Below are 26361 nucleotides of genomic sequence, written 5' to 3'. Positions count from 1 at the left end.
ATAGAACAAAATTTGAGTAAACAAGAAATTCAGATAGTTGACAATTACACATTAACACTCCTTATTCTTCTTTGCCCCTGTGAATGCAGCAAACAGGAAAGGTGGGTACTGTTACTGTTACATCAATCACAACTTCACCTCCCACTACCTAAGTCCTTTTCATTTGTGTTGTCAAATTGGTGTTATTCATCAGCTCTGTAGTGTTGCAGAGGTAACTGCCTCTCAGCTTCAGTTGGAATTACAAGCAAAATTGTCCTCTAAAAAAGGATTAAAAGGAAACATCTTTAATCATCTCTTTGGTGTGTCTACTCTGATTTGGTCAGTTGTGCAAGATTATAAGACATGAGAGGCAGCAGACTCTGCAGCTCTTAAAAATTGAGGTCAAAGGAACTCTGGGGTCACATCCTTGTCCCACTGCATGTTCCACATGTAGTGCCAGTATTCCTTCTCAGATCGTGCTGTCTGCCATGGTTTGTCTCCGTGCTGTGTTTCATTATCCAGCCAGTGTTAGCGTACCCCTTCAAGATTGGCCCCATCTGAATATGCCAAGGCATCACCTGCTGCTGAATGGGCTATTGTGAAGTAAATGCCAGACGGGGAAACTGCTGAAAAAGAAATGTTCCCATCTTTTAAGCTGACATTTTCCACCGAGACTCATTCCTCCACTTTTAGCCTTTTTTCCTTCTTTCCCTGCTTCCTTGTGGCAGGAGTCTCAACGAAGGGCCCTGTTCTACCCTCATTAAGCACACCCTGTACTGCACACACACACACACTTCCACTGTGTGTGTGTGTGTGTGTGTGTGTGTGTGTGTGTGTATGTGCTTACATTCTCACACGTCTTAACCCTCACTTTGAGCTTGAAATGAATAACCCCATAGAGATTGCTGCCATGTTTACTTTAGCCCAGCACTGAAGTGTCATGTAGATTGGCATCTGATTGGGTCAGAGGAATAGATGAGGTGTGTGGATAACACATCACAGATGTCCAACTCTTTCACCCCCGCCCTCAAACCAACCCAACCCCAGACCCAGCAGTGATCTCTGGGAAAACGGGATATGGTCTGGCTCCGCGCTCAGCTGGAAAGGAAGAGATGCATGTCATAGATTAGCCGTCATGCAGCCAGCATTAACTTAAGCCCCTGTAGCATACGGTAACAGGTGGCAGTAAGGCCCAAGCCCCAATGGCTGAGGTGGACCGGGTTAGGGCTGTGTGTGCACAACCAACTTTGTGTATTCTCACCACACCAGGCTTCAACAGAAGGCCCAGCTCCTTTCTAAAACCCACGCTCACCACTTGCAAATGGAGTGCAATGAGATGTGAAATTTCCACAGGGCGCCCTGATGCTTCCTTCCGCCCATTTCCATTTGCAGTCAGAAGGCTTGTGAGTCTGCAGCTGTATCTGTGTGAGTGTGTGTTTGTGAAAGTGAGGGAGATGGGAGAGTGTACATCTGTGTGCCTGTTTGTGTGAGTATGTCAACAGATGCTGGCTGTCTGAGTACAGGCAGGCTGCGCTTTCTTTTCCTTTCTCCATCTGAAGTCTACGGTTGACTGAGCTGAGCCAGTCCGAGCTGTGCTGTTCTGTTCTGTGCTATGCTAGACTCAGCTAGGCCAGGCCTGGCAGCACAGGTGCTGCAGAACTGGTCTAATTACCCAGTGTTGTGCCACCCAGCTGATGAGCTAATTACAGCATCCGCCTGTTTTCCTCCCAATCTGGAAAGCCAGTAAACACAATGTGTTGTTAGCGCGCGCGCGTGCACACACACACACACACACACACACACACACACACACACACACACACACAGCAGTGAAAATCACACATTTAAATTTTTGCTATACACAAACACACACTCGTGCACATTCCCACACAGCAGCTGTCACCTATCCAGCAGCAAACAAACCCAACCTAGCCCACTCCACGAAAATTATGGTGTTTCTTCAAATGCATTAAACTCCAGTTTTTCAAACTAATGGGGGTAATGCCCTGGTACCTACGGTCTCTTGAATTGGTAGTCCTCAGAACTAGTTTGGGGAACCATTAACTATGTCATTAACCTTGTTAAGTGTGCAGCATTGTTAACTCTGCATTTCTTTAAAGCCCCTTTTCTAATCGTATAGAGGAAACATTGGAGTCATTTTAAATGATCCTCGTTTCTTCCTTCAGTTAGCTTGAGGAATTGATAGCTAAGTTAAGAGTTTCTGTATTAAGCATGTAGGTGGTCTCAGCATGATATGGGTAATGCCTTATTGTCTGTTTCTGTCACCTCAGGAAGCGGGCATCACCTTTACCTAAAGATGAGCACGCAGGTGGTGTGAAAGACTCCCTGCTGGCCAACTCCTCCGACCCCGTGGAGATGAGAAGACTCAACTACCAGACCCCAGGTAACAAACAATAGTCCAACAAGTTTGAAGTTTGCTCTGCTTTCTTTTCACAACTGTGAAAACTGAGAAATTATCCTTTGATGGAAGATGACACTGTCACCAAGACACTTATAAGCTTACAGAGTTGGTTTAAAATGTTGTGTGTGGCAGTTTTCACAGCTTTCCTTATTGTAATTGGTGATTTGGATGTTGATGTGAACCCCATTTACAAGTCTGAAACACGATAACCCTGAACCCCTTTTACAGTAAACTGCTGAAAGCGCATGTGAGTTTGTGTAAATTTATGTACTAAGTGTGTAGATTTAATCTGGGCATATCGCTGGGAGAGAGTGCTAGTTTCGTCAGTATTTCCTTCATATAAAATTAATACTTTGCCTTTGTGAGTAAGGGTCTGAACAGGCTTCATTCCAAAATGAAAATTCTCCTGAAATTCATCAGTTAGTAATTTAAAAACACCGATTCTATCTTCAAGACTGAGAGAAAATATCTAAAGGTGACTCATAACTTTAATAGTGTTCCTTAATATCTTTTATTTTCAAGGTTTTTTTCCGTAAATGGTAGATATTGCTTTTTGGAATTTTTTTTTTTTTCAACCAAACTCTAAGCAGCCTTCCCAGAAGCAATCTACTTCTGCAATTGATGCCTACCTGCCTCGTTCTTTTGATGGATGTCCTGTTTATTAGTGCTTTGTAGCCGGTGTTACTGTGGAATTCACATGCCTTTGTTATTTTCTTATTTATTCTCAGGCTGTAACTCTGGCCAGTCTCAAAGAGGAAAAAGTGGTCAGTAAGAGAAAATAACCAAATCATGTTCGCCATCAAACCCAGCTGACAGTATCAGTGGAGTCAGGCAGAGTGAATTCAGATTCCATCCACACACAGTAGAGAAGGGGGTGGAGGGGTTGTAAGGGTGTCCGGCTTAGCATCAGCCTTCTTGCTTTTTCCTCCTGTCTTCTTCCTCCTCCCCTGGTCCTCACTCCTCCTCCCTCCATGAGCTTCTTTCATTCCCCCCAGCTGGTAATGAGTCCTGCTGCCTCTGATGTCAAGGTGAGCCAGGCAGAAGGAACAATGGGGCTGAGAGAAAATGTCAACTCTGGTGCACACGTGCGTGTGTCTGTGTGTTTTTCTGGTGTGTGTGCGTATGTGTGAATCCCTTCTCACGGGTTATTAAAGATCCCATTTGCCATATATACACACGCACACAGCCCCTTTGAACCCCTGCAGAGGAATTAAGCAGTGCTGCTGCTCTGAAAGAGCGCTGTTCTTCCATCCTCCCACTCCACCTCTTTCTTCTTTTGTCTTCCATTTTCCCCTGCAGGGTAATCTCTTTCTTTTTCTCCCCCCCTTTCTTTCTCTCTCTCTATATGTCAACATTTATCTCCTTCTTTTTTTCCCTTTCCACCTCGCTGTTTTGCTTCAAGAGTGGTGATTATCAAAAATCACCAAGGTTGTGTCTCGCTTGTGAAATCATATGAGACTCCAAGCCTGAGCTGAGTGAATATTGAACAGCCCATTCCTCAGTGCTCCTGCTCTCTCTCTCTTTGATTCGCTCCCAGCAGGTGAACATTCCTGCTCTGATTCTGATTGTTGTCGAGTGGTCCAGCTGATAGTAGCTCATGTCTCCAGCATGTTGGCCTGTTCAGCAGACCTCTGCTGTACGTTTTGGCACTTCAGCAGCAGGCGTGTGGTTCTATGAGTAACTGACCTGGTTTATCCAAGGCAGACCTGGTTCAGATAGTATTTGCAATGCTTAATTTGGACCACTTGCGCTAAACATTTCAGATAAAGCATGCAGTGCCATTTACAGATAATTTATAGCAGTCACAGAGCAGTATTATAAGGGGAGATTCTGGATTTCTAAAAACCTGGTTAGTAGTTTTAGAGACATCAGTAACATAACATTGCACTGACTGACTCAACATTTGATGTGTAAGACTGTGGTAATAATTCTCAGTTTAACTGAGCAAAGGACACAGACAGTCAATCATCAATAATGCATTCAGTCAATAGATCATCCCCCAGGTTGGCCAAACACATTTGAAATCAAAAACGAAGTGAAAAAGTTAAATAATTAACCCAGCTGCCAATTGTAAAACATCATAGTTTGTAGCCTGACCTCTTTCAGTCAACCATACGTAATGGTTCTACATTATCGTGTGCAAACAGTTCCTATGCATTGTGTGGATATTACCAACATTTCAGTTTTATTTTACCGACAAAAGAATTATTTAGATCATCTGGCACAAATCTTGACATGTCGTTGTGTGCAACCTGTCCGGTTGTGTGCTCACTTTCCACATTTCACATTTCACATTCCCAGATTACAATGTTTTCTTTGTGGTGTAATGTCACCATTTTAAGAACAACAGCCAAATTGTAATAAAATCAACATTTCTGTTGTCAAGGTAAAACATGTAGTACCCGTTTCTCAGCAGTGCAGTACGCTGAGTTTACACATGCTTTCACAGGAGAGTATTTTGTAGTCAAGTTTGTATGCACTTTTGTTTAACAGTCTGAAGTGCACTACTTGAATTGTCCTGAGAGGGCAAACACCACTTGCTGCTCACTTCAACTGGCTTCAAAACTGTCTGTAAATGACACTGCATACTTTATCTTGTTTGCAGATACAGTTTGGCCCCCGTCTGATCCTGAACCACCTTCATTGATTGAGTGTTCTTTTTCTTTCCTCCTTCACTCTCCTCTCTCCACAGGTCCCAGCTCTCATCGTTGCCCCAACACTCCAAGTTAGTCTGCTTTCTCACCTAGTGTGTATTTCCCCACACATGCAGTCTTTCTTCCTCTGTCACTCCTGAACCCATTTCCCCGTTGCAATCCTGACAGACATCGCAAGCCTACAAGCTTGTAGCCTCTGGCACTCCAAGGATGCAGTAATGTCCTCTTTTGGCTGTGAACGTCCCACAACACCTTTATGATGCGAAAGCAGAGGACTAGATGATTTCATGGATAGTTGAGCAGTGCGGACAGTTACACTTGCTGTACATTAGCCTTGTTATCTATGGCTTCACTCTCCATTTAACCAACAACATGGTTGTAAAAGACCTGGCTGAACATGCACAAACACATACACACTGATGTTAATGTGTTCATAGGTCCCTTCGTGTGATATTATTACATTTGTGTAATTGGTCAGTTCTCATCTTGTGCAGTGGCCATAGTTACCAGCCATTAGCATTACAGCAATAAAAAGCTTGCAGCAGTCTCTTACCTGAAAGCATAACCCATGACCTTACAGATGCGCTCAAGCAAAGGTGTTAATGTTAATATATTGTATATACCTTTTTAAAGTGCCTGATCTGTGTGACTTCAAGGCTATATGTAAGGTTAATAGTGCTCCTTGTATAACTTTAAACTGTCGTCATGCATTGCATACAGTTAACTTTTAACACATAAGGCAAGTTCCCAGCAATCCGTTTAAGTACATAGCCTTGCCAAGTTCAGAGGCACAGGGGGAATTTGTGTCGGTAGATTAGCAATAAATCATCCAATAACCAGGCGATGAGAAATCTAGAAAGTGGCAGGGGGGTTGCTTGAAATTAATCCAGCCTAAGCGCTCCAGGCTGGGCCAAAAGATAGTCTATTGTAGGGAAAGGGATTTTCAAAGAAATGAGTTTTGGCTGGTGACCAGTCACTTTTTTCCCTCAGTAGGAAGTGACAGTGTGACTGATTTGTAGAGACTTGTGGGTTCTCGCTCTGGTCCCACCTCTGCCACCAACTGAGCTTTGTGGAGTCAGAGAGATGTCTGCCTCCTGCTTCCTTCAAGGAGCATGCTCACCCAGTCACTCATGTGCATCTTCTTGCCAGCCCCACCTCTGTCCTCCTCACTTAGCATGACGATATCACCAAATGTCACCAAATGTCACCAGCCTGTTTCAACTCGTGCGCTCTCTTTCCCCTTCTCTCTGCTCTCCCTCTCCTCATGCATTGTTGAACAAAGTGCACTCTCCTCACGATACACAGCCACCTCATGGTCCCACCGGCAGCCTCACCTCACCCTGTGGTCCAACCAGTGTTTGTGTAAATCGACAGGAATTTTTGATGTAGAAACAGCCAGGTCTCACTCTTTTCCCTTCTTCCCCCTCCTCTTCTTCGTCTCTCCCAGGAATGAGGGAGCACCCGCCCATTCCTGTTGTTGACCTGGCTGACCACATAGAGCGACTTAAGGCCAATGATGGCCTCCGCTTTTCACAGGAGTATGAGGTAAGAGTGATGCCTTAATGCTGTATCACTGATTCCTGCTCTTTCAAGCATATAAATGTGTTTCTTTTGTTATCATGTCTGGGGGGAAGTTTTTCTCTTTGATCCCATATGCATGTATTCTGATGTATTATAGAAGACTTCTTTCACAGACATTTTTCAGTCATTTTTACAACTCTATTACCAATCCCACTAGGAAACCAACACTTACATTAAATGCTGTGAGACGCTTTTTCATAAAACTAGCAGGTGGCAAGTTGCTTAGGCAATCTGTGTGTGTCTCAATGTTTCCCCGAAGAATGTCATTTTGCAGGCGGTCTCTCCAATGCAACTTGGTGAGGGATTATCTCTTGTCAGTGTTCTTCCTCAAAAAAAGAAAGGGAGCAAATTTGCATTTAAAGTGGCACATAGTTGTTTTGGGGACTAAGCAAGGCCAGATGAAGAGGAGAGGCGTCCTTGAATACAGATATACAAGACCTGACTTTTATTTATTTGCTCTGATTGTTTGATCTGTTTTGTCTAATCAGCTCTATTCCACTGATGGCGCCAACAAGGCTATTGGAATGATTGTGGATCTTTGCGTTTACATTGATCTAGAGGGTTATGCTCTTGCCTCTGTCACTTTGTCTGTGACCAGCATGTGGTGCTGCATCAAGATTTTATTTCGGAGAGAAGTACAAAAAATATATTTATGGTAGCCTCATAGCTTGTTCTTACGCAACGGCACAATGTCACACCTAAGCCAACATTTTAACTGATCTGCCTCATCCAGTGTTTACACTGAAAGTATCATCTATTTGATAATGTTGTACAACTGTTAACACATACTGACCATACTGTCTGCATGAAGGGGAAAAAAAACACAGAATTATGTAAATGCATACAGGTATGCAAGTTTTGTCTGGTGGGGGAGAGTAAGCCCTTATTCCTTCAGATTTCAAACGTGATTTTTTTCCCCCAACTATAGTACACCTAGCTAAAAATAATGTGGTCTAGCACAACATCCGTGCACTAAATTCTTTCTTTCATAAAGTTGCAGTCTTACAGGAACAGTGTGCAACATGTAAGGGGATCCATTAGCAGAAATGGAATGTAGTATTGATAATTACAGGTTTACTAGTGTATAATCACCAGTAATTACAAATCAATGTCTGCATAGGGAGCAGGTACTCTCCCACAGAGCCCAGAACAGAAAAACATCAATAAAAAGGCCTTTCTCGCATTTTTACATTGTTGTGACAACTACCATAGGTTATCCTACTTGCTTGTGAAGGAGGAGTGTTGAAGTTGGTTGCAATCAGCAACCTCAGCGCCAGATGCCAGTAAACACTACATACTCCTCTTTCAAGATGTTTCATGTTTCTGGTTTTATGTTCATTATGGAGGCTGTAACTTGTGGTACTGTTGAATTATATTGCAGGGAGGTGTTTTTTTTTGTTTTTTTGACCCACCCCATTAATATTATCAATGGTTGACTAAAACTTTAAAAAACTATAGTCTTTGATGAAATCTGAAAGAAATAGCTGTTGTAATGTATAAAAGAAATATGTGCTTGTTTGCAAAGTTTTACATTTACATATAATACATAGTATATGATTTTAATAGGTTTTCTGTGGATCATTGTAAAATTATCAGCCAACTAGGGACATAATTAGGCCTTGGTAAAAATCTGCACTCAATTAAGTTATTTTTTGGTTGCTCAGTGCCTCTCCAGCACATCACTCTCCCAGCCTGTTAGTTAGAGATAGAGTTAGCGTAAACGAACCAAGCCAGAGAAGTGGCTTGTATGACTGCAGGCAACCAGCCCGGCCCTGTTCCCTTCCTGCACCAGTCATTCCAAGCCAGGGAAGACCCCCTCCATCGTCCGGCAGATGGCCATTCATCTCTGTGCCAGCCGAGGCTCTGTGGCAGAGCTCATGGCGCTTTGTCACAGTCACGTTCGCCGGCTGCTCCCGTTGCTCTTTACCCCAAGGCACAGAATTTGCAGAGGCTTCACCACTTCCTCTTCCTGATGTTTCAGGCAGCCTGACACTTCCTCTACTACCAACGCCAGTCCGCATCACACTGAGCAATGAGCACACTGGGTAATGAGCAGAATTTGTCAATCAGGCATGCTGCAGTCCCCTGACAATGTTTTTATCGCAGGAAGAACTCTCACACTGCAGTCATCATAGCAGTATTATTAACACATTTGAAAGTATTTCCACTGTGTCACTGAGAATACTTTGGGCATTTGCTTCTCACCTCTTTGTACTATTTCTACCTAACTTGTTTGCTAGTTGTCATCAGTCTAGTGTGCCTTCTGTGTTCACTGAGCTCTCAAACGAGTATGACATGTTTTGACTGCAAATGAAATCTTTCTCTTCGTACTGGCGGGCATGGTCAGAGAAATTGGCAGTGCTGAGCTCATCAGCAGCAATAGGCCTATGCCCCCATGACTCTGACTGCTGAGCAATTTGGAGCTGTAGTGGAAGGTTTCTTGCATATGAGCACTCCACATTTTTCATATCTTGTTCAGAAACAAATAGCATGTACATGGATTTTTGTAGAAGCAAAAGTCCAAACAAGCTTCAGTAGACACTGATTGGCAACACCATTGCACCTAATATTGTGTAGGGCTACCAACACACCTCTGACCCATCCGAATGTGGACACAGGAAGCAGTTTGTTCTGCGATGTGTGACGCTGGACATTGGCAGAAGATCTTTTGGGTCCTAAGGGTTGCTTGATCGGGTCTGTTTCAGCATATTCCATGGATTTTGATCAGTATGAACAGTTTGTGCAGCATGGCAGAATGTGTTGTGCTGTTTGTGGAATGTTGTTGCTATGCACCTTAACATGATGGTAAATGTTATACACTTTACCTGTCAGTGGTTTTATTGTTGTGGCTTACTGATGTTATTTTAATGCCTTGTTTTGAGCAAAGTTTATGAGACTTTACTCCATAGGACAGCATAATGAGAGCTAGAAAATTGTTGGTAGGTATTAGCAATTTGGATAGCAAATGGCTGGAACTTTGACTCGCAAATTAGCTGATTGTTCTCAGAAGGAGAACTACACTTGTCTTGTGTGACACAACTTTTAAACATTATCTTTTCTCATTTTATGGCCAAGGATCTTTATTCCCATTACCCCCCTGGGCTCACTTTGCACCTTTTTTTATCCATTGCCTAATAATTATTAGTATTACATTTAAGCTGTAAGGTTGTGACATAAAATAACCTATAATTCAACTAGCTTACTCTGGCACAGTCACATAGAGTAGGCGTAGAATTTTGAAGGTGTCATTCTAACTCCTTGTGGATTTGCAAGGTGAAAGGCGTGGGGAATTACTGGACATGGTTCCGGTGTGAGCTGAGGAGGATCGATATGGAATAACAAGAGATACTGTGACATTATCTAGCAAGGGATAGGAGGCCATCACATATCTCCCCAGATCAATATGTATGCAGTCTACTGTCGTGGTAGCCCAAGAGACAAATGACGTAAGAGAGAAAGGCTTAGAAACAGAGAGAGAAAAGCAACAGAAATAAAAGATGAGAAAAAAAGAAAGACAAAAGATGAGAACCGCAAGAAATCGTGCTGTGATTTTAAGAATAATGTAATTTAATAAGACCATCAAAAAGGGAGAGAGGATGTTTATGGTTGCAAGCTTCAGTCAAATCTTATTCATTTCCCAGCTCCAAAAAACATTCTAATATTGGGTTTAAAAGTTGAAGTAATGTGTTGGCTCTCTTGGCTCAGTCATTGGATGGTGGTCTTTTTTGAGTTGATTAAAATCACCAAAGCAAGTGTCTCCTACTTCATTTTCATTCAGGACCTCAAACGTTAAACAAATACCTAACCTGTTAATCCACCACCAGCAGCTGCAGTGCAGCTTGTAGTATGGTGCTTTGTAGCTTCAGTTTACACAATGTCAACCCCAGTATAAACCCTCAGAGACATGATGTGGGTCTGTGTTCCATTTAAGGGCTTTGTTGTCCATAGCATACTGCTGCTGAATGAGTGACAGCAAGGTAATTTCACCCTATCCCTTTACCCATGTAATACTCAAGAGCCCTTTGTGCTTCTGTTTACCTTCCTTTCTTTTGCACTGTGTCTCTATGTTCATTCTTTTATAATCATTTTCTCTCTGTCTGTTGTTCGCTTTGTCTTTTTTCTCTCCTGCCCTCTCTCACAGTCCATTGATCCCGGCCAGCAGTTTACCTGGGAAAACTCCAACATGGAAGTCAACAAGCCAAAGAACCGCTATGCAAACGTCATTGCCTATGACCACTCCAGAGTGGTGCTCACCTCTGTTGATGGTAAGAGCTCATGTAGCCACTTAACCTCTCACATAGCCATTGACTGAGACTGCCATCGATTGAGTCCTCCTTCGCATGTACCAAGGACATTTTGTATGCCTGCAGCTGCTGCTTTAAAAACTGGCAGTGTTATCCACAAAGCCATGTATCCTGTTTGGTTCAGTAAATAGTGTTGATTAAAACATGTAAATTGGAAGTATCATGCATCATAGGTGATTGACTGAGGTAGATTGTTTTGCACAGTGTGTAAGAACAGAAAAGAAAAAAACCCACAAATGTATCATTTGTCTTGATTAAAATGATTCAGATTAAAATCTGTGTGACATGAGTGTAATATGAGTTATATCCCCACTGCCTCTCTTTGTTACAGCCGTCCCAGGCAGTGACTACATTAATGCCAACTACATTGACGGCTACAGGAAACAGAATGCCTACATTGCTACTCAGGGGCCCCTGCCAGAGACTCTCAGTGACTTCTGGAGGATGGTGTGGGAGCAAAGATCCAGCACCATCATCATGATGACCAGACTGGAGGAGAAGTCTCGGGTAAGGAGAGACACTGTCATTGACTACAAAACACAGACAAATAAGACAATCCATCACTGAATTCATTCCTGAACAGATAAATCCTGCATTATGCACCAATTATGCACTGATTTAGTGACGTGTTCCTACTGAAAGAGTTATTTACATAGATTATATAATTTATTCATAATAAACGTCAAAATGTAATCATAGTCAATTATTAATGGTGAAAAATAAATCACAAATGAGAAAGAACTATTTCTTCATAATATTTTAGTAAAAAAACGTAGTAAATAAACAAACCAGAAAAAAATCCTGTTATGAAATGTTGTCATTATTGTACAGTTGAAATATTAAGTATGAATCGATGCCACGTTTTCATATGGTGCCATGCACCACCGCTGATCGATCACACCAGCCAACCAGAAGCTGCTAGGAGGTGCAATACTATGAGGGAAACAAATGACTGTTTAGTAGAATTTGAGGCCATTGAAGTTGACACATCTCCAACAGATACAACAGCTGGTGTTTGGAAGTAGAAAGGTGGCCAAAAATGGACTTACCTAACATTTTTACTGTATGTATAAATTTATGTACCTTGACACTGAGGAACTTTACACCCAACAATGCCTGAAGGTATATAGACACCCGGTTCTACTTTAAAGCAGGATTTGTCAGCGTGATCAAAGTCACAAGGACTTCAAAGGATATTTAGGTTGTCTGTGGATGCTATCACCTCATGTTGCTTCTCTTCCCCTGAGTCTTCAGCAATCTCTGCAAACTTCCGCATGAATTCTAGATTTGTTTGTAAAGTAACATTTCACGACAGCATTTTAGCATTCCCCATTTCCCTCCTGTTGTTTGTGTGCCATTTATAAAGTTGCCATGGTAACTTTGCATATTGGAAGTAAGAACAATTTTCAGCCACATTATGCGCATGTGCAGTCATATTCAGATTTTTAAAATAATGCATACTTACTTCCATTTCTTTGAAAAAGCTTGGAAAGTTCAATACTTGTCTGCCATGTGTTTATTTTTGCAACACCATACCGAGGCTCCGTAGGCATAGAGTCTCATTTGTGTTTGTTCTCATTCTTTCTCAGTTTGGCTCACAAAACCCACAGCGTTATAATAAAACTTTGAAGTGTGGACTCAAAAGAGGATCGTCACCCAACAACATTTGTGTGCTCCTAAAAATACATCCAAACTAATAAAAGCATAACATGAGCACATGAGCAACTTCAGATTCAGAATTAGAATGGGTTTATTTAATTACCATCTCAAAATCATGCTCATGAATTCCTTGGAGGAAAAAATCCAGCATGGAGCTTTGCCAATGTGTTATGCTTTATTAGTGTGTGCATACGTTGCCCTCATGAAAGAGAGTCCCCAGACTAAGAACTGCAACTAGCAGAGAATGTAAATAGAATAATTCATTTCCATGATCCAAGTCATTGAGGTTTTAGGGGAGTGGATCATTACCTGATGCTCACTTCATCTATTCTGAGTCTGTAAGAAATCAATTGTTTTGTCAAAGTAAAGACTTAATTACTTGCCATCCTTCAAAATATATGTTTTAATTTTGAGCTGTCAGTGCAATCAATCATTAAGGCAAACTGTGAGCACAATATGCATTCTTGGAACAGAGCTCATTTATCTGTACCTTGGAGAATACCTTCAGCACAAATATGCTTATAAGAAGATTTTTATTATGCATTTACTCGATGGTGAGCACACACACATTCTCACAAATGTCATCTATACACAGTATTTAGTCTGTCTGAGTGGCAATTTCAGAACTCTGTGACAGATGAACAGGCTCTACTGCTTTGATCCCAGAGTTGCAGCTGCATATGCACAAATAAGGATGAAAAAAGCTGAAATACCACAACAGAAGGAACTTAAAGAGAAATGAAACGTCCTCCAAGCCTATCCCCACCTCCTACACACATTTTAAAATCATCTGGCTTGCCAACACTGAGGAGTGAGCCACAAAGAACCGAACCCACCCTCCACCAGCTCACTGAGGAAACATTTTTTCCCACTCATTTTAGACGGCATCACAAAGGGGATGGGGTAAGCTGTGCGGCAGAAGTTTCACTTTCACACCAGGAGAGGGTGATGAACTCAGGTCTTAAACAGTTTCTGCGTTACTGACATTCGTACTATTCACAGAATTCACCATGCGCTGTATGTTAATGGCTACATAGGTTGCATATAAATCACAATTACACTTATACCAAAGAACAAATGGTTAGTCAACTGATAATTAGCACTTGTATGTGTGTGGAACTGGTGACATTGAATTAAACTGCCTCCTAAATCAACTTGATCCAATAAGTGCACTCACCCTGAAAAATTAGAGAAAAAATAAACAGTGTTTGCAGGCTGATAATGCATAGAAATGTATTAATATAATTGCAAAACATCACAAAATGCTGCCTGTATTTCTAATAAGACACATTGTGTTCCTAGACTTTCGGGGATTTCTGTTATTTTGTATACTCGTTTTGCATAAACACATTCTTTATTTGTCTGATTCTCTCTCAAAAGCACACTCAGATACATATGGTAAATGAGTCAACCTCCCACCACCCAGCTAGATTGATGTCTGATGCCAAACAGAGCAGAAGCTTGACAAATATGATGAGATCCGGCAGCAGGCAAATTTCAGCTTCCTCTTGCACTATCATTACCGGTTAGGAAAAACCCTAAAAGGTCAGGGCTTGAAATAAGACCAGAGGTATTACTCACATGTGTGTGTGTGTCTAGATAAGAGGCCCACTGCAAAAGGCCAGATGACGACATGTGAGGAGCAAGGTTCAAAGCAGAAGCAGATGATAGTGAAACCTGCGGCCTGTGTGTGTGTGTGTGTGTGTGTGTGTGTGTGTGTGTCGCTGCATCTGTTTGTGTGTCTTTGGAAGGGAGAATATGCCACCCAACCTCAGACAGCACAGAGATATTCATTACAGTGGTGACTGCTAATCCATATGTTTGTACTGCAAGCAGTTCCCCATCACTCAATTGAGTTTCTCCTGCAAGGTCTGCCTCTGCCTCTGAATGGGAGCTGTCACCAGGGGAGGTGAAATGTGAGGGGGTGAATTTTAGCGCATTTTGTTTGTCAATTTGTACCAGCTCGCTGAGACAGCCAAAGTGCCTCCAAATGTCAGCTCCGCACCGGAGTATCAATATGATTAGCTTACCCGTGCCACATCTCTCCTCTCATGTTTTCCAAATCAATAGTAGTGAGTTCTAGTCTAGTCTGCATTTGTTCAGTCTCTATATGGAAAATTATAGCTCTTAGAGTTTTGATGTCTCTCTGAAGTGATTGATTTTACCTATATTTAGCTTTTTCAGTCATGCTACGAGTCAGAGTACCTTTAACTGACTGAAAATTGGTTCAGCTTCTTGTGAAAGAAACATGGTGGGCAGACTGAACCTGAACTGTTTCCAAATGAGAATTTAGTCTTGAAAACATCCGCTGAGATCCCAGAAGCTAGAGGCAAGACCAATCAGCTGGCTATGCGGAGTGTTGAGATAATGATGTGACTCATTGCCTCTAGAAACTCAGAGACCATGTGAACAACTATTAAATATTATAAAGATCAAATGAAGCCTGATTGGACGTTTGCATGGCCTATTTTTGACTTTTCTTAAATTTAGGACATATTTGCCCAACATTTCCAGAGCAGGCAGCCTATTACTACTATTTGAAAAACAGAGCCAAACTCCAATGACAGCCAGTAAAGCATTTCATCAATCTGGTGAGGGAGAGTTCATATGCTATTACATATTCAATCTAATGCCAATTGCACCTTGCCAAATGACAAAAATGACAAGGAGTAAAGTAAAAATTATAGCCAAAACCAGTCTGTCATTTTCAGAGATACACAGAGGAAAGCACAGCCACTCAGTGCCTGTGTTTTTTTGTTTGTTTTTTTTAGTCTCATACACCGTGAAGTTTGTTCTGTGCACATATGGAGCCAGGTGGCTGAACCTGCTGTCCGTTCACGACAGGCCAGAACAGGCTTTTAGACACATCTCCCTCCACGATGCATCACCCAATCATCACAAATGCGCCAAAAGCATACGTGACAAAGGGTTGTGAACCACCCGACAATTAGCTAATTGAAAATGATCACAGGCTAGTAAAAGACAAAGTGGGCTTTTTAATGCTCTTTTGAAGCGTGCTTCAAATGCAGACACACAGTAATGTGCATGCAAAAGCCTGATTCACTGGTGTTAATTTTTTGTAGATACAGGAGTTGACTCGGAGTCTTCAGTTTTTAATTGGACAGTGGACAAAGCCTTTGATCTGACCTCTTTAATGTTCCCTCCTTGTTAATGAGTGTGATCCTACAAGCCTCTCACGAGCCTTGTGGTGGATGTTAGCAGCAGTTCTCTCCTGACAGTGTGCCCTCTTGCTCTGCCAGGTGAAGTGTGACCAGTATTGGCCGTCACGAGGAACAGAGACCTACGGCATGATCCAGGTCACCATGTTGGACACTGTGGAGTTGGCCACTTATAGCGTCCGTACCTTCGCCCTCTACAAGGTAAAGTACTGCCTTTTTTATTTATAGTTTAACATATCGCAAGTTATAGGCTTGAATGACATGTTCCCAACTGGTAATTGCATTTATCAGCACTGGGGTCACATTTTAAAATGTAATTTCTCATTTTTCTGAAGACAGTTTAAGGCTATTACCACTGAAATCATTTTTTTTCTGATGTAATTGTTTTTTAACCATTGAGATTTATCTCCCATTTTCTGACAGGCAGTGAAAGATTTCATTTTTTTCACACTGATTCCTATACTTTACTGCAGTGATGATGTAACTGATGGTTTGTCCTTTATTTCTCCTCTTCCATTTCCTTTTCCATTACTTACTTATAATTTCCTACATTATTATAAATCCTAATTAAATACAAGTCTCTAGCTGGTGCGATTTCTTGGTTTCAATCAGGAATGGCGACAATGCCAAGAAACCATTTCAGAGAAACCACTGGAGTTCAGTTCCAAAATTATACATGTTATCTGCACCTACACTTGCACAGTGAACACAGCCCTAAAAGTACAGTGCCTTATGTGCTGCTATAAAAGGTTTGAATTCATGTGAGTTTCATTTTTGTCAATTTAATCACTTGTGCTTTTTCAAATTTTAACTGCAGTATTGCAGAAAATATTTTGCTCAGCTTGAAAAGTTTTTCTTTGAAAAGCAATCCCTTACAATTTACTGTGCCAAAGCGTCCCACTAAGACACCTTTCTAGTTTACTGACTCAACTGATTCTCCTGCAGAATGGCTCCAGTGAGAAGAGAGAAGTGAGACAATTCCAGTTCATGGCCTGGCCAGACCATGGGGTGCCTGAGTATCCCACCCCCATCCTGGCCTTCCTCCGACGGGTAAAGGCCTGCAATCCTCCAGATGCAGGGCCCATGGTGGTCCACTGCAGGTGGGTACATGACAGAACAAACTTTGCACGCTTTATCTGAATTCTGAACACTTCTGTGTGCAGTAATTTCCTAATGTATATTCTATAATTTGATTTGCCAGTATCCTGAAAAGTTACATGAGTAAAATGTAGTATTCAACCACAGTAAATATGCCCTGAAATAATAAATATAGTAATTATCAGAAAAGGAATGTCTAATATCAATGGGCAGTGCAAGTATGCTGTGAAGATCATCAGTAGGAAGAGAGATGTTGGAACCTTGTTGGTCTCACCACCGTTTTTCTTTCATAACTGATTTGCCTCAGTGTGTTGTTGTGTTGCAAGTTAAATATCTTTCAGAATGCCTCTACAGTCACAATCTGTGGCAGTAATCTCTGTATTTTCCAGCTCTTGTGCTGGCAGGTGTAAGTCAGCTTGTATTGAGTGCTTAATGTCCAGTTGACAGCTGTCAAGCACAGAGAGAAAACACAATAGGACTGGGACTGCTAACTCACAGTACTGTTCTCAGTGCATCTTTTTTTGACATATTAGAGTGAATATCTTAAGAAATAGTAAACCCTGGTTACTCACTTTTTTCTGTTGCTTTCCATCAGTGCGGGCGTGGGCAGAACTGGCTGCTTCATTGTAATCGATGCCATGCTGGAGCGCATGAAGCACGAGAAGTCGGTAGACATCTACGGCCATGTGACATGCATGCGTGCCCAGAGAAACTATATGGTCCAGACTGAGGACCAGTACATCTTCATCCATGAGGCCCTACTGGAGGCGGCCACCTGCGGCAACACTGAGGTGCCGGCACGTAACCTGTACGCCCACATCCAGAAACTCACCCAGGCCCCGCCCGGTGAGACAGTCACTGCTATGGAGCTGGAGTTTAAGGTGACTGAAGCACACATACTTAAAATGCTTAATTCTTTGTGTGGTGACAAATCAACACCAAAAATTTCAAAGATAATGTGATTTTTCTGCCTGTGTTTCATAAATCTCTGTGATTTGAAAAACAGTGTTAGACTTTGTTCAAAATGAAACAGACTGCAGTTGCACAGTCTGTCCAGAATGTCACATGTCAGTGTCACATGTAATTAATTCGCCAAATTAGCCAATACATTGCAATTTATCTCAGTGACATTGGTGAGAGACATTCCTGCAGCTTGCACAGTGGCATAGGTACATACAGACACACACGTTTCACGGACATACGACCAGAGCAAACACACATAAACAACAAAACACATCAACACACCTACACATGGTGGGTTACAAAATGACTGACACTTGCACATACACACAGCTGGTGTTCAAGGTCGCAGTTACACGCACACACACACACACCTTCTGTCAATAGCCATTGACTGTGATGTTATTACACACTTTCCTCCCAGCGCGGCTCTGCCATTAGCCCTCTTATGACCATGATCCATTCTGTTTGAAGTGATAATAGCATCTACACTCCTGCCAACAATGGAGAATGAAAGAGTAAGAGAATGATTGCGGCGTACGTGGGGGCCACAGCCTCCGTGCCCACACAGTCTGGCCACAACACACACACAAAATTCTGCTGGAGTACCATGACTGTCCACACACACTCCTGTGCTGTCCATCTGTGCTCTGTCCACTGCCAACACTGAGCTCGTCACACCCACAATCCTCCAAGCAAGCTCTGGGATTCTGAGAGACAAGTCTGTTGTGCTTACTTATACTTATCAGCAGATAGCTATAATATCCTGCTTTTTCTTGACAGAACTGCCTTTTTATTGTGACAGCAAACCTCACGTTGACGTCCTTCAGGTTGCTCATTTTCCCTCACCCTGTCTGGTTTTATCCCACCTTTTGTTAATCAGAGACTGGCCAACTCCAAAGCCCACACGTCACGCTTCATCAGCGCCAACTTGCCCTGCAACAAGTTCAAGAACCGTCTGGTCAACATCATGCCTTTTGAGTCCACACGTGTCTGCCTGCAGCCCATCCGTGGCGTTGAGGGCTCTGACTACATCAACGCAAGCTGCATTGATGGCTACAGGTCAGTCAACCATTTCATCTTCAAGTTCTGAGCTGAATTTAATGACTGTGCAGTGAAAGAGCTGACTTTCAACTTGCTTTAAAAGACAAGTGCGACAATTGTTTTCTCATCCACCACTTCCATGTCAAGACCAAAAACTAACGATGAATTTGTTTCAATGCAAATGCTGTGTATGCCACATTTGGCTCTCAGCCCAAAGCCTATTGGTTCCAACTGTAAATGTTAATTGAAAAAAGACATCTAAGTCTCAAAAAGTAGGTCACAGCTATAAAGTCTTATATAGAGGTTCAAGGCAGGAATTTCTTTGTTGTTGAGTATTATAAGATAATGTGTGTATCCCCATGTTTAAGTGCACACACACACACACACACACACACATCCACACTGCCAGGTAACAGACAAGTTGGGAAAATACCAGCACATATTCTGCACATTTTTCTGAATCCTGCTTTGAAGAACTACTCAGATCAGAACGTGTTTCGCAATTTACCACTGTCTGCTGTGAAACACCAGTGGTTGGTGGTCGTGTTCAGGCCAGTGTAGGCATGGAACTGCTTACTCGTATTACAGATGTGGGCTTCTAATAGACCCTGTATGTGAGATTGGCTCAGAAAATACTACAGTTTGATGTTCACAGTGATGTCATCCGGAGCAACAGTGTGTCGATGTGTTTTTAACAGTTTTTGGACAACAGTAAAGAGCTATGGCCCAGAAAATAAGCTGTACCAGGCTGTGGCTGCAGAGACAATATTTCTTAGTGTGATTAATTCACTGTTGGCATACAGAACAACGCTAGCCTCATCCTTTATTGTTGTTTAAGGTCACCGCATGTGTTATCAGTAAGGGTATTTAGGCCCTTTTTAGACATAGGAGCAGACTAAAGGGGAAAAAAGAAGATGGATGCGATTCAGGCCGAGCAGAGCATCACCAGGGAGGAATCCGAGTGTCTGCTGATATTAATGAGTCGTAGACTTAAGGCAGACGTTGACTGAGCAGAACTTGGAACAAAATATTAAATACACTGACCCTAATTATCAACATATTAGCCTTTTCATTTTTGATCTGTCTCCTAACCTGCTAATATTGTTGGTTATGGTTTAACTGATGTGGATGTAGACATTCTCAAATTGAAAGTGAGAATCCACACTTCAGCGTTAATCATCGATTTATTTCAAATCCGACATACTGGAGTACAGACACAACACAACTGAAATTGCATCGCATATCCTGATAGTTTCCAGGTCTGCAGTTGTTTTCTGCCATCAAAGATTGCTGCGGGTGTGAAAAATACAATAGGTGTTCAGAGTGAACCAGATAAATATGATGTAAAAGTGCTGTATGGGAGTGGACTGAGGATGAGGCTGCGGTGGGCAGTGTCCAGTTGCAAGAATGACTCCCGGATCTGTCAATGTGCTTTTCGTTTGCTGAGCCACGACCGCTTTTATGTCGAAGCTACTCTGTGTCCTCGTGTGCTCTGTGAGTTCAAATTGCTTCCTAGAGGGAGGAAGATGAAAAGGCAACGCTCTGTTTTATATCTATATAAGTATGGGCAGTGACAGACAGAGCCGACTCTTCCGTGGCTTAAGTGAAGGGATGGATTTAGCGAGCGTGAAATGCCATTTAGTCCATACGGGGTTCTGCTTCGTACTGGGCCGTGACAACACCTCCCAGCTCACCCCCCCTCTTTCTGCTGTCCTGTTGTTAATGAGAAGGTGCTCCGCGGAGGCCAACCCTCCATTGTTGCTGTGTAAATAGCATAATTGCAGCAAGAGAGTACTGTAATGAAGTGTTTTCCAAAAACCCGCCCTACCTTTTTTCTTCTCTCCTTCATATTCACTGCCTCTTTCTCTCTTTTTTCTTGTTGTTCTTCCTTTATTTTTGCCCCTTTCTAACTCTGTCTCTCTCTGCTCCTCCTTAATCTGTCTCCTTTGCACTTTTTCCCTCTCTTTCCCAATTTCTCCCTCTCTCTCGCTCTCTCTCTCTCCTCCCACCCTCTTCTCTCACTCGCCATCTTAATTTTCCATTCAAACATCATGGCAGACAGACATCCGGGTGGGGACCTGTTGTGTGCACCAGCGGCACTGTGTAATTAAGCCGCTTTTAAAACGCGGGCATAAATAAAAACTAAACAGGGGCCTCCAGTGCCCTTCACCCCAGCGCCTTTAAGAAAAGCCAATAATATGCTAAGCTAATGAGAGGCGAACCATTGATTCCAGCTATGCTATCAGGGGCACGAGTCCTGGATATGCTCCGATGCAGGCTGGAGTTTTAGCATTGTAATGAGGTTGAAATGAAACACTATGCCCTCAAGCTCTGCATTCATGTGGGATGATGCAGAGAGTGCTTTGTGCTCTTTGGCAACGCGCTCATTGGGACACTGTGTGCAGAGAAGTCCGTATTGTGCGATACGGTTAGAATTGTCTCTGTTTGGCTGGGGGTCGTTTTATAGGGAAGTTAGAAGGGTCTACCCTATCAATTTGAAATTTTGCATTCAGTCCCTGCCTAGCTTTGCATTTCTTCCTCTCCTTTTCTTCCTCCTCTGCTCCACAAAGTCCCTTTTGCTTTTCCTCTCCTCGTGTCTTGTCTCTTCTTTTCCCTCTCCTCTCTTGTCATCCTCAGGAGTGACTCCAGCGTTGCACGCTGATGACCAGCTGGAGAGAACAGTACTCACTCTTTTCATCTCTTCTGTGCATCCTCACCGTACTTTGTACATCTCTGCTCCATAGTTTGCCTTTCTCATTCCCAGTTTTCATCTTTTTAATTTGATTCCTCACTCTGTTGCCTCCCCCTCCTCGTATGTCATCTCCTCTCCTCTCTACCAATCTGTTGTTTCTGTGTTTGAGTGAGTGAGGCCCTGAGCATATTCTAATCTCCCAGTTCCACATTAGTGCCTTGCCTGCAGCACCTTCATTAGTTGCTCAGCCATGGCACAGTGTGTGACTGCATGTGTGCGTGTGAGCATCAACGTGAATATACATGCGAAACTACTGCATACATAAATGCCTACACCTGAACGCAAGTCTACATGTGCTGCCAACATCAAACGTGTGTGTGTGTGTGCGTGTGTGTGTGTGTGTGTGTGTGTGTGTGTGTTGGATTACTCAGCCCCCGTGTCTGTTGCTCAGCATGTTGCTGCCACCTGCTGTTTGACAAAAGCACTGCTCAGCTGGACCAAAGTCACGTAGGACACCAGTGCAGCTCTGGCACCTCAGTGGATGAGCTCATCCCTAGTTCTGTTCGTGAGCATATCGAGTGCTCTCTCTAATTCTGTGTTGTGTTACAGGAAGGAGGAAGAAGGAAAGCATCTAGATAGGCTTGAATTGCTGTAGGACGACCATAGCAACCATGAATTATTTACCTTGTACATTAAATGTGCAGGAATTTGCCTTGTTGGCATTGTCACATTTCAGGTCACACATACAGCAGGGCATTAAACCTAAAAAAACGAAATGCTTTTGAACAGGATGTTGTCATGGGTTTTGATCACTTTTAATACGTATCATGTTATTATATGTTATTATATTTAAATTTCCGCTATGTATATTTCTTTTTTAGAATTAAAGTGGAGTTTTGTTTTACTATTTCATTTTCCTTTAAATAAAATCAGGTCTGAAAATGTTTTAAATCTTTCACAATCAGAATGAGGGTGTATATTACAGCCTTTTCTAGCCACTTTACAACAACACAGCTCCCTTATGTTTACTGTTTTATATGTTATTGCTTTATGATTCGCTTTATAGTGCCAGTTGTAAAAGGTCATGAAGTTAATAATTGTTACATGTAGTATTTATCATCTTCCCTCTCTGTGTGAATCTGTTTTCAGACAGCAGAAAGCCTACCTGGCCACACAGGGCCCCCTGGCTGAGACCACCGAGGACTTCTGGAGGATGCTGTGGGAGCACAACTCCACGATTGTTGTCATGCTCACCAAGCTACGAGAGATGGGACGGGTAATACTTAAACACATAGTGAACATAGATAGAAGCAGCATCTGTAACGTCAGTGGACCATTTCAGAGGATGATTACAATCTTTCTACTCTGAGCCAGTTCAGCTAAGCTGCAGCGTCACACTGTTCAAATATGAAATTATTCCTAACCTGAACAATAACCACAGTTAAAAATTAACTTCCTTATCAGGATGACTGGAATGCATCTGGGCTGAACTAAGCATGCCACTGTGTTAGACTTGTCAGTGATTGGTTGCATTCCAAGCATACTGATCATTTCCATACTGTGGGGATGTATGACACTTCATAACAAGGACACTACATTTTGATTTTAGAGGGGGAATCTTATTTTCTTTCTTGCTGAGTTATCTGTCTAGAACGTATTGAGTTACAATGTGGAGACAGGTGGCTTAGCCTAAAGCAGCATAACACTGAAAAAAAAAGAGAGAGAACAACCAGCCTGACTCAGAAGTCAGAAGTGACTTCCTGGATTCTCCCTCCATTTGCCTTTTCTTCCAGCTACAAAAACGTCATAGTTGGCAATTTTTTTTATGTTTGGTGGAGCTAAGTTAGCTCTCTCCCCATTTTCTTTATCTGTCTTTATTGAGACGCAAAAGTGACCAACTGTTGGCTCCAGCTTCAGATTTATAGGACAGACATGAGCGTGGTGTTTATCACCCAGCTTTTATTAAAATAGTAAATAACTGCATTTCCTCAAGTCTTAATCTAGTCCTTCAAGTTCACTCTTCTTGTTACTAATTTGATTAAATCCGTGATATTGTCACCTACACAGTTTTTACATTATGCAGGTAATGCTGACAGCAATCAACTGCATTTTATAGCTTTTTTTCCGCCCTCTTAGAAATAATCACCACTGATGAAAGGAAAAGCTCTTACGCACATCATCGCTATAGTTAAGACCACAAACAAATTATGGAAATATTGTGCCACCTAAGATGAATCAGACAATATTTCAAAACCACAGATTAGTCTGTTGAGATTTTCTTGTATAAGCAGCGAGATTCTCATGACTCAAAATGACTAATAACGTACAGTAACCCATACTAAAAATACCACACTCCTGTACGCCAGGCAGTCATTATGTAAAAGTCATTTTTCCCCTGAATGTGTTTGGAAAAAGATTCTTCATCTTTAGGTGCTGAAAATGTTTGTCTCTTTATTCTCTTTGCAGGAGAAGTGCCACCAGTATTGGCCAGCAGAGCGTTCAGCCAGATACCAGTACTTTGTGGTGGATCCAATGGCTGAGTACAACATGCCTCAGTACATCCTCAGAGAGTTCAAAGTCACAGATGCCAGGGTATGTTGGGTTCACTCTGAGTGTGAAAATCTGTGGGTTCGGCCTGCGAGCATATTTACATGCACCCAAATATGTCTGTGTATGAGCGAGGATTGATGGACATTTTACACAAATACAATCATCCAGCCCAAATCCATCTTAATTTTAGGTTTTCATACAAATACTGACAGTTGCACCAAGTGTTAAGAATTATACCGACTGTGATTTCAAGGTAGAGATGATCAGAACGCATCCCGTGTTATTTTTTCTGACAGGTTGACATCAAGTGAATGCGCCATCAAACATGTTTACCCGGATTTAGCAGCAGTATGCTTGCTCTATGGATTGTGTGTGTTTGTGGATGTGTACATGCGCATGTGTGTTTCAAGATCACTGTGAAAATACGTGAAAAGCATAGCCCTCAATCCCTGAGGGCCAGTGCTGGAACTCACTGTGATGCAGTAGTTTCATGAGCTATAAATACACTTTACTGTCATCTGAAGGCTCACAGCACAGCAGCACTCTAATCCCACGTTCCCGCTTTCTTTTATATATGTGCGTGTGTGTGTGTGTGTGTGTGTGTGTGTGTGTGTGTGCATCTATATATATGTTGTTCTCTGCAGCTTGTTGGCCTGATTATTTGCCTAAATGTATATTTTGCTTTGTGGATTTACAAAGGGTGTCCATGCAAACTGGACCTGCTCTCTTTAGATTACTCTATATGAATACATGATTGAATGAATGTGCACTGAGTGATGTGTTTAGAAATCGATCCAGGTATGCACACAAAAACATTTAATTCACACACGCTGACACCACAGTGCTGTCAGGTGTGTGACTCCGTGTTGAGTGTTTGTCAGTCCTGGTTAGTCGAGAGCCACAGCCCCGCTGGTTTTATCCATTCAGGTCGTTAGCTTTATGCATATTCCATCCCAGGTAGAAATGAGATGATTAGATGACTGCAGTGACAACCAGCAGGGTTATTAGTGCTTTTAAACCTCAGCCCGAGACCCTCTGCTGTGGTGTTTCCTGTTGTGTTCACATACGGATTCAAAGCACAGAAAGATCTGTGAAGCACAAACTGCAGAGTGTTGTCAGGTCATTGGGCCTCTGAAATGCACTTAAACTTCTAATTTGCTAACCCTTCAGGATGGACAGTCCAGAACAATCCGCCAGTTCCAGTTCACTGACTGGCCCGAGCAAGGAGTGCCAAAAACCGGAGAAGGTTTCATTGATTTCATTGGACAAGTGCACAAAACCAAGGAACAGTTTGGACAGGATGGACCAATCACTGTACACTGCAGGTAAAGAGCTACACTGGCAGGGTTTAGGCATATGTTTTATGATCTTTTTTCTTTTAAGAGTGTGTTACTAATTCAGTAAGCCAAGAATAATAATGTACATATGTGGAATAAGGCCAAGATGAATAAAAGTGTACGTTCCATTCTGTTTCTTCAGAGCAAATTAATTAGTTAGAAATTAGCTGCCAGTGAAATTTAACTTTGGGCAGTATGTTTTTAAAAAGTTTGCGACAGTCTGAACACCCAGACAGCAGATATAATAATGAATATCTGTGTGTTTCTCAGTGCCGGGGTAGGCAGGACCGGAGTCTTCATCACCCTCAGCATCGTGCTGGAGAGGATGAGGTACGAAGGTGTGGTCGACCTCTTCCAGACAGTGAAGACGCTTCGCACCCAGCGGCCTGCCATGGTGCAGACCGAGGTAAGGACGGCATGCTAATGAGCATATTGTTCAGATCCCTCAGTGACAGGACGCGGTTTGAAAGTTAATATTACATATTTTTGTGATATAAATTTGATGTTATCTAAAGTGTCCTTTTTGGGAATGGCTCTTCAACAACAAAGACTTAGTGACAAATCCTTGTTTAATAAAGGTGTTAGAGGTGCATCAGAAAATCCACAGGCTCATCCGGTACTATTACAGTTAAGAAATCATAAATACAATACGCAACAGGCAAATGATATTAAAAACAAGTCATGGGGTCTGTTCAAATTAGTTCATAAACATTTTAAGATTTAAAAACAAAGGAAACAGATTTCTCAGTTAGAGGCTAATTTTTAGTTGTGCCAAATACTCCAAAGACTACATCTAGTCATGATTAGTTAGCTGATCTGTTGACAGATTTGTATTATATACAGTTTTGTTGAGTTTTAACCATAAATTTTCAGTCACTCAGGTTAATTCATATCATCAGTAA

At 42.2% G+C, this 26361-nt stretch overlaps 1 protein-coding gene across 9 annotated transcripts in view; it reads left to right on the top strand.

Moving 5' to 3' along the window:
* The window catches only part of LOC103353067 (receptor-type tyrosine-protein phosphatase F), a 167551-nt gene that overhangs the window by 138954 nt on the left and 2236 nt on the right, over positions 1-26361 (top strand). For 5 of the 9 annotated variants that reach the window (XM_008275836.1, XM_008275840.1, XM_008275838.1 and 2 more), the window contains 13 exons: positions 2271-2383; positions 5094-5126; positions 6503-6600; positions 10778-10901; positions 11272-11447; positions 15860-15979; positions 16724-16878; positions 17472-17757; positions 18720-18898; positions 22722-22848; positions 24039-24164; positions 25293-25447; positions 25730-25865. In XM_008275836.1, coding sequence (XP_008274058.1) covers positions 2271-2383; positions 5094-5126; positions 6503-6600; positions 10778-10901; positions 11272-11447; positions 15860-15979; positions 16724-16878; positions 17472-17757; positions 18720-18898; positions 22722-22848; positions 24039-24164; positions 25293-25447; positions 25730-25865 — 1828 coding nt within the window. The remainder of the gene's footprint in view (positions 1-2270; positions 2384-5093; positions 5127-6502; positions 6601-10777; positions 10902-11271; positions 11448-15859; positions 15980-16723; positions 16879-17471; positions 17758-18719; positions 18899-22721; positions 22849-24038; positions 24165-25292; positions 25448-25729; positions 25866-26361) is intronic. The other 4 variants (XM_008275845.1, XM_008275844.1, XM_008275843.1 and 1 more) reach the window with 1 other exon arrangement.

This window comes from Stegastes partitus, unplaced genomic scaffold, assembly GCF_000690725.1.
Source record: "Stegastes partitus isolate 25-593 unplaced genomic scaffold, Stegastes_partitus-1.0.2 Scaffold59, whole genome shotgun sequence".
NCBI lineage: Eukaryota > Metazoa > Chordata > Actinopteri > Pomacentridae > Stegastes > Stegastes partitus.
The sequence above is the reverse complement of the archived record's forward strand: the minus strand, read 5'-3'. Positions and strand labels throughout refer to the sequence as shown.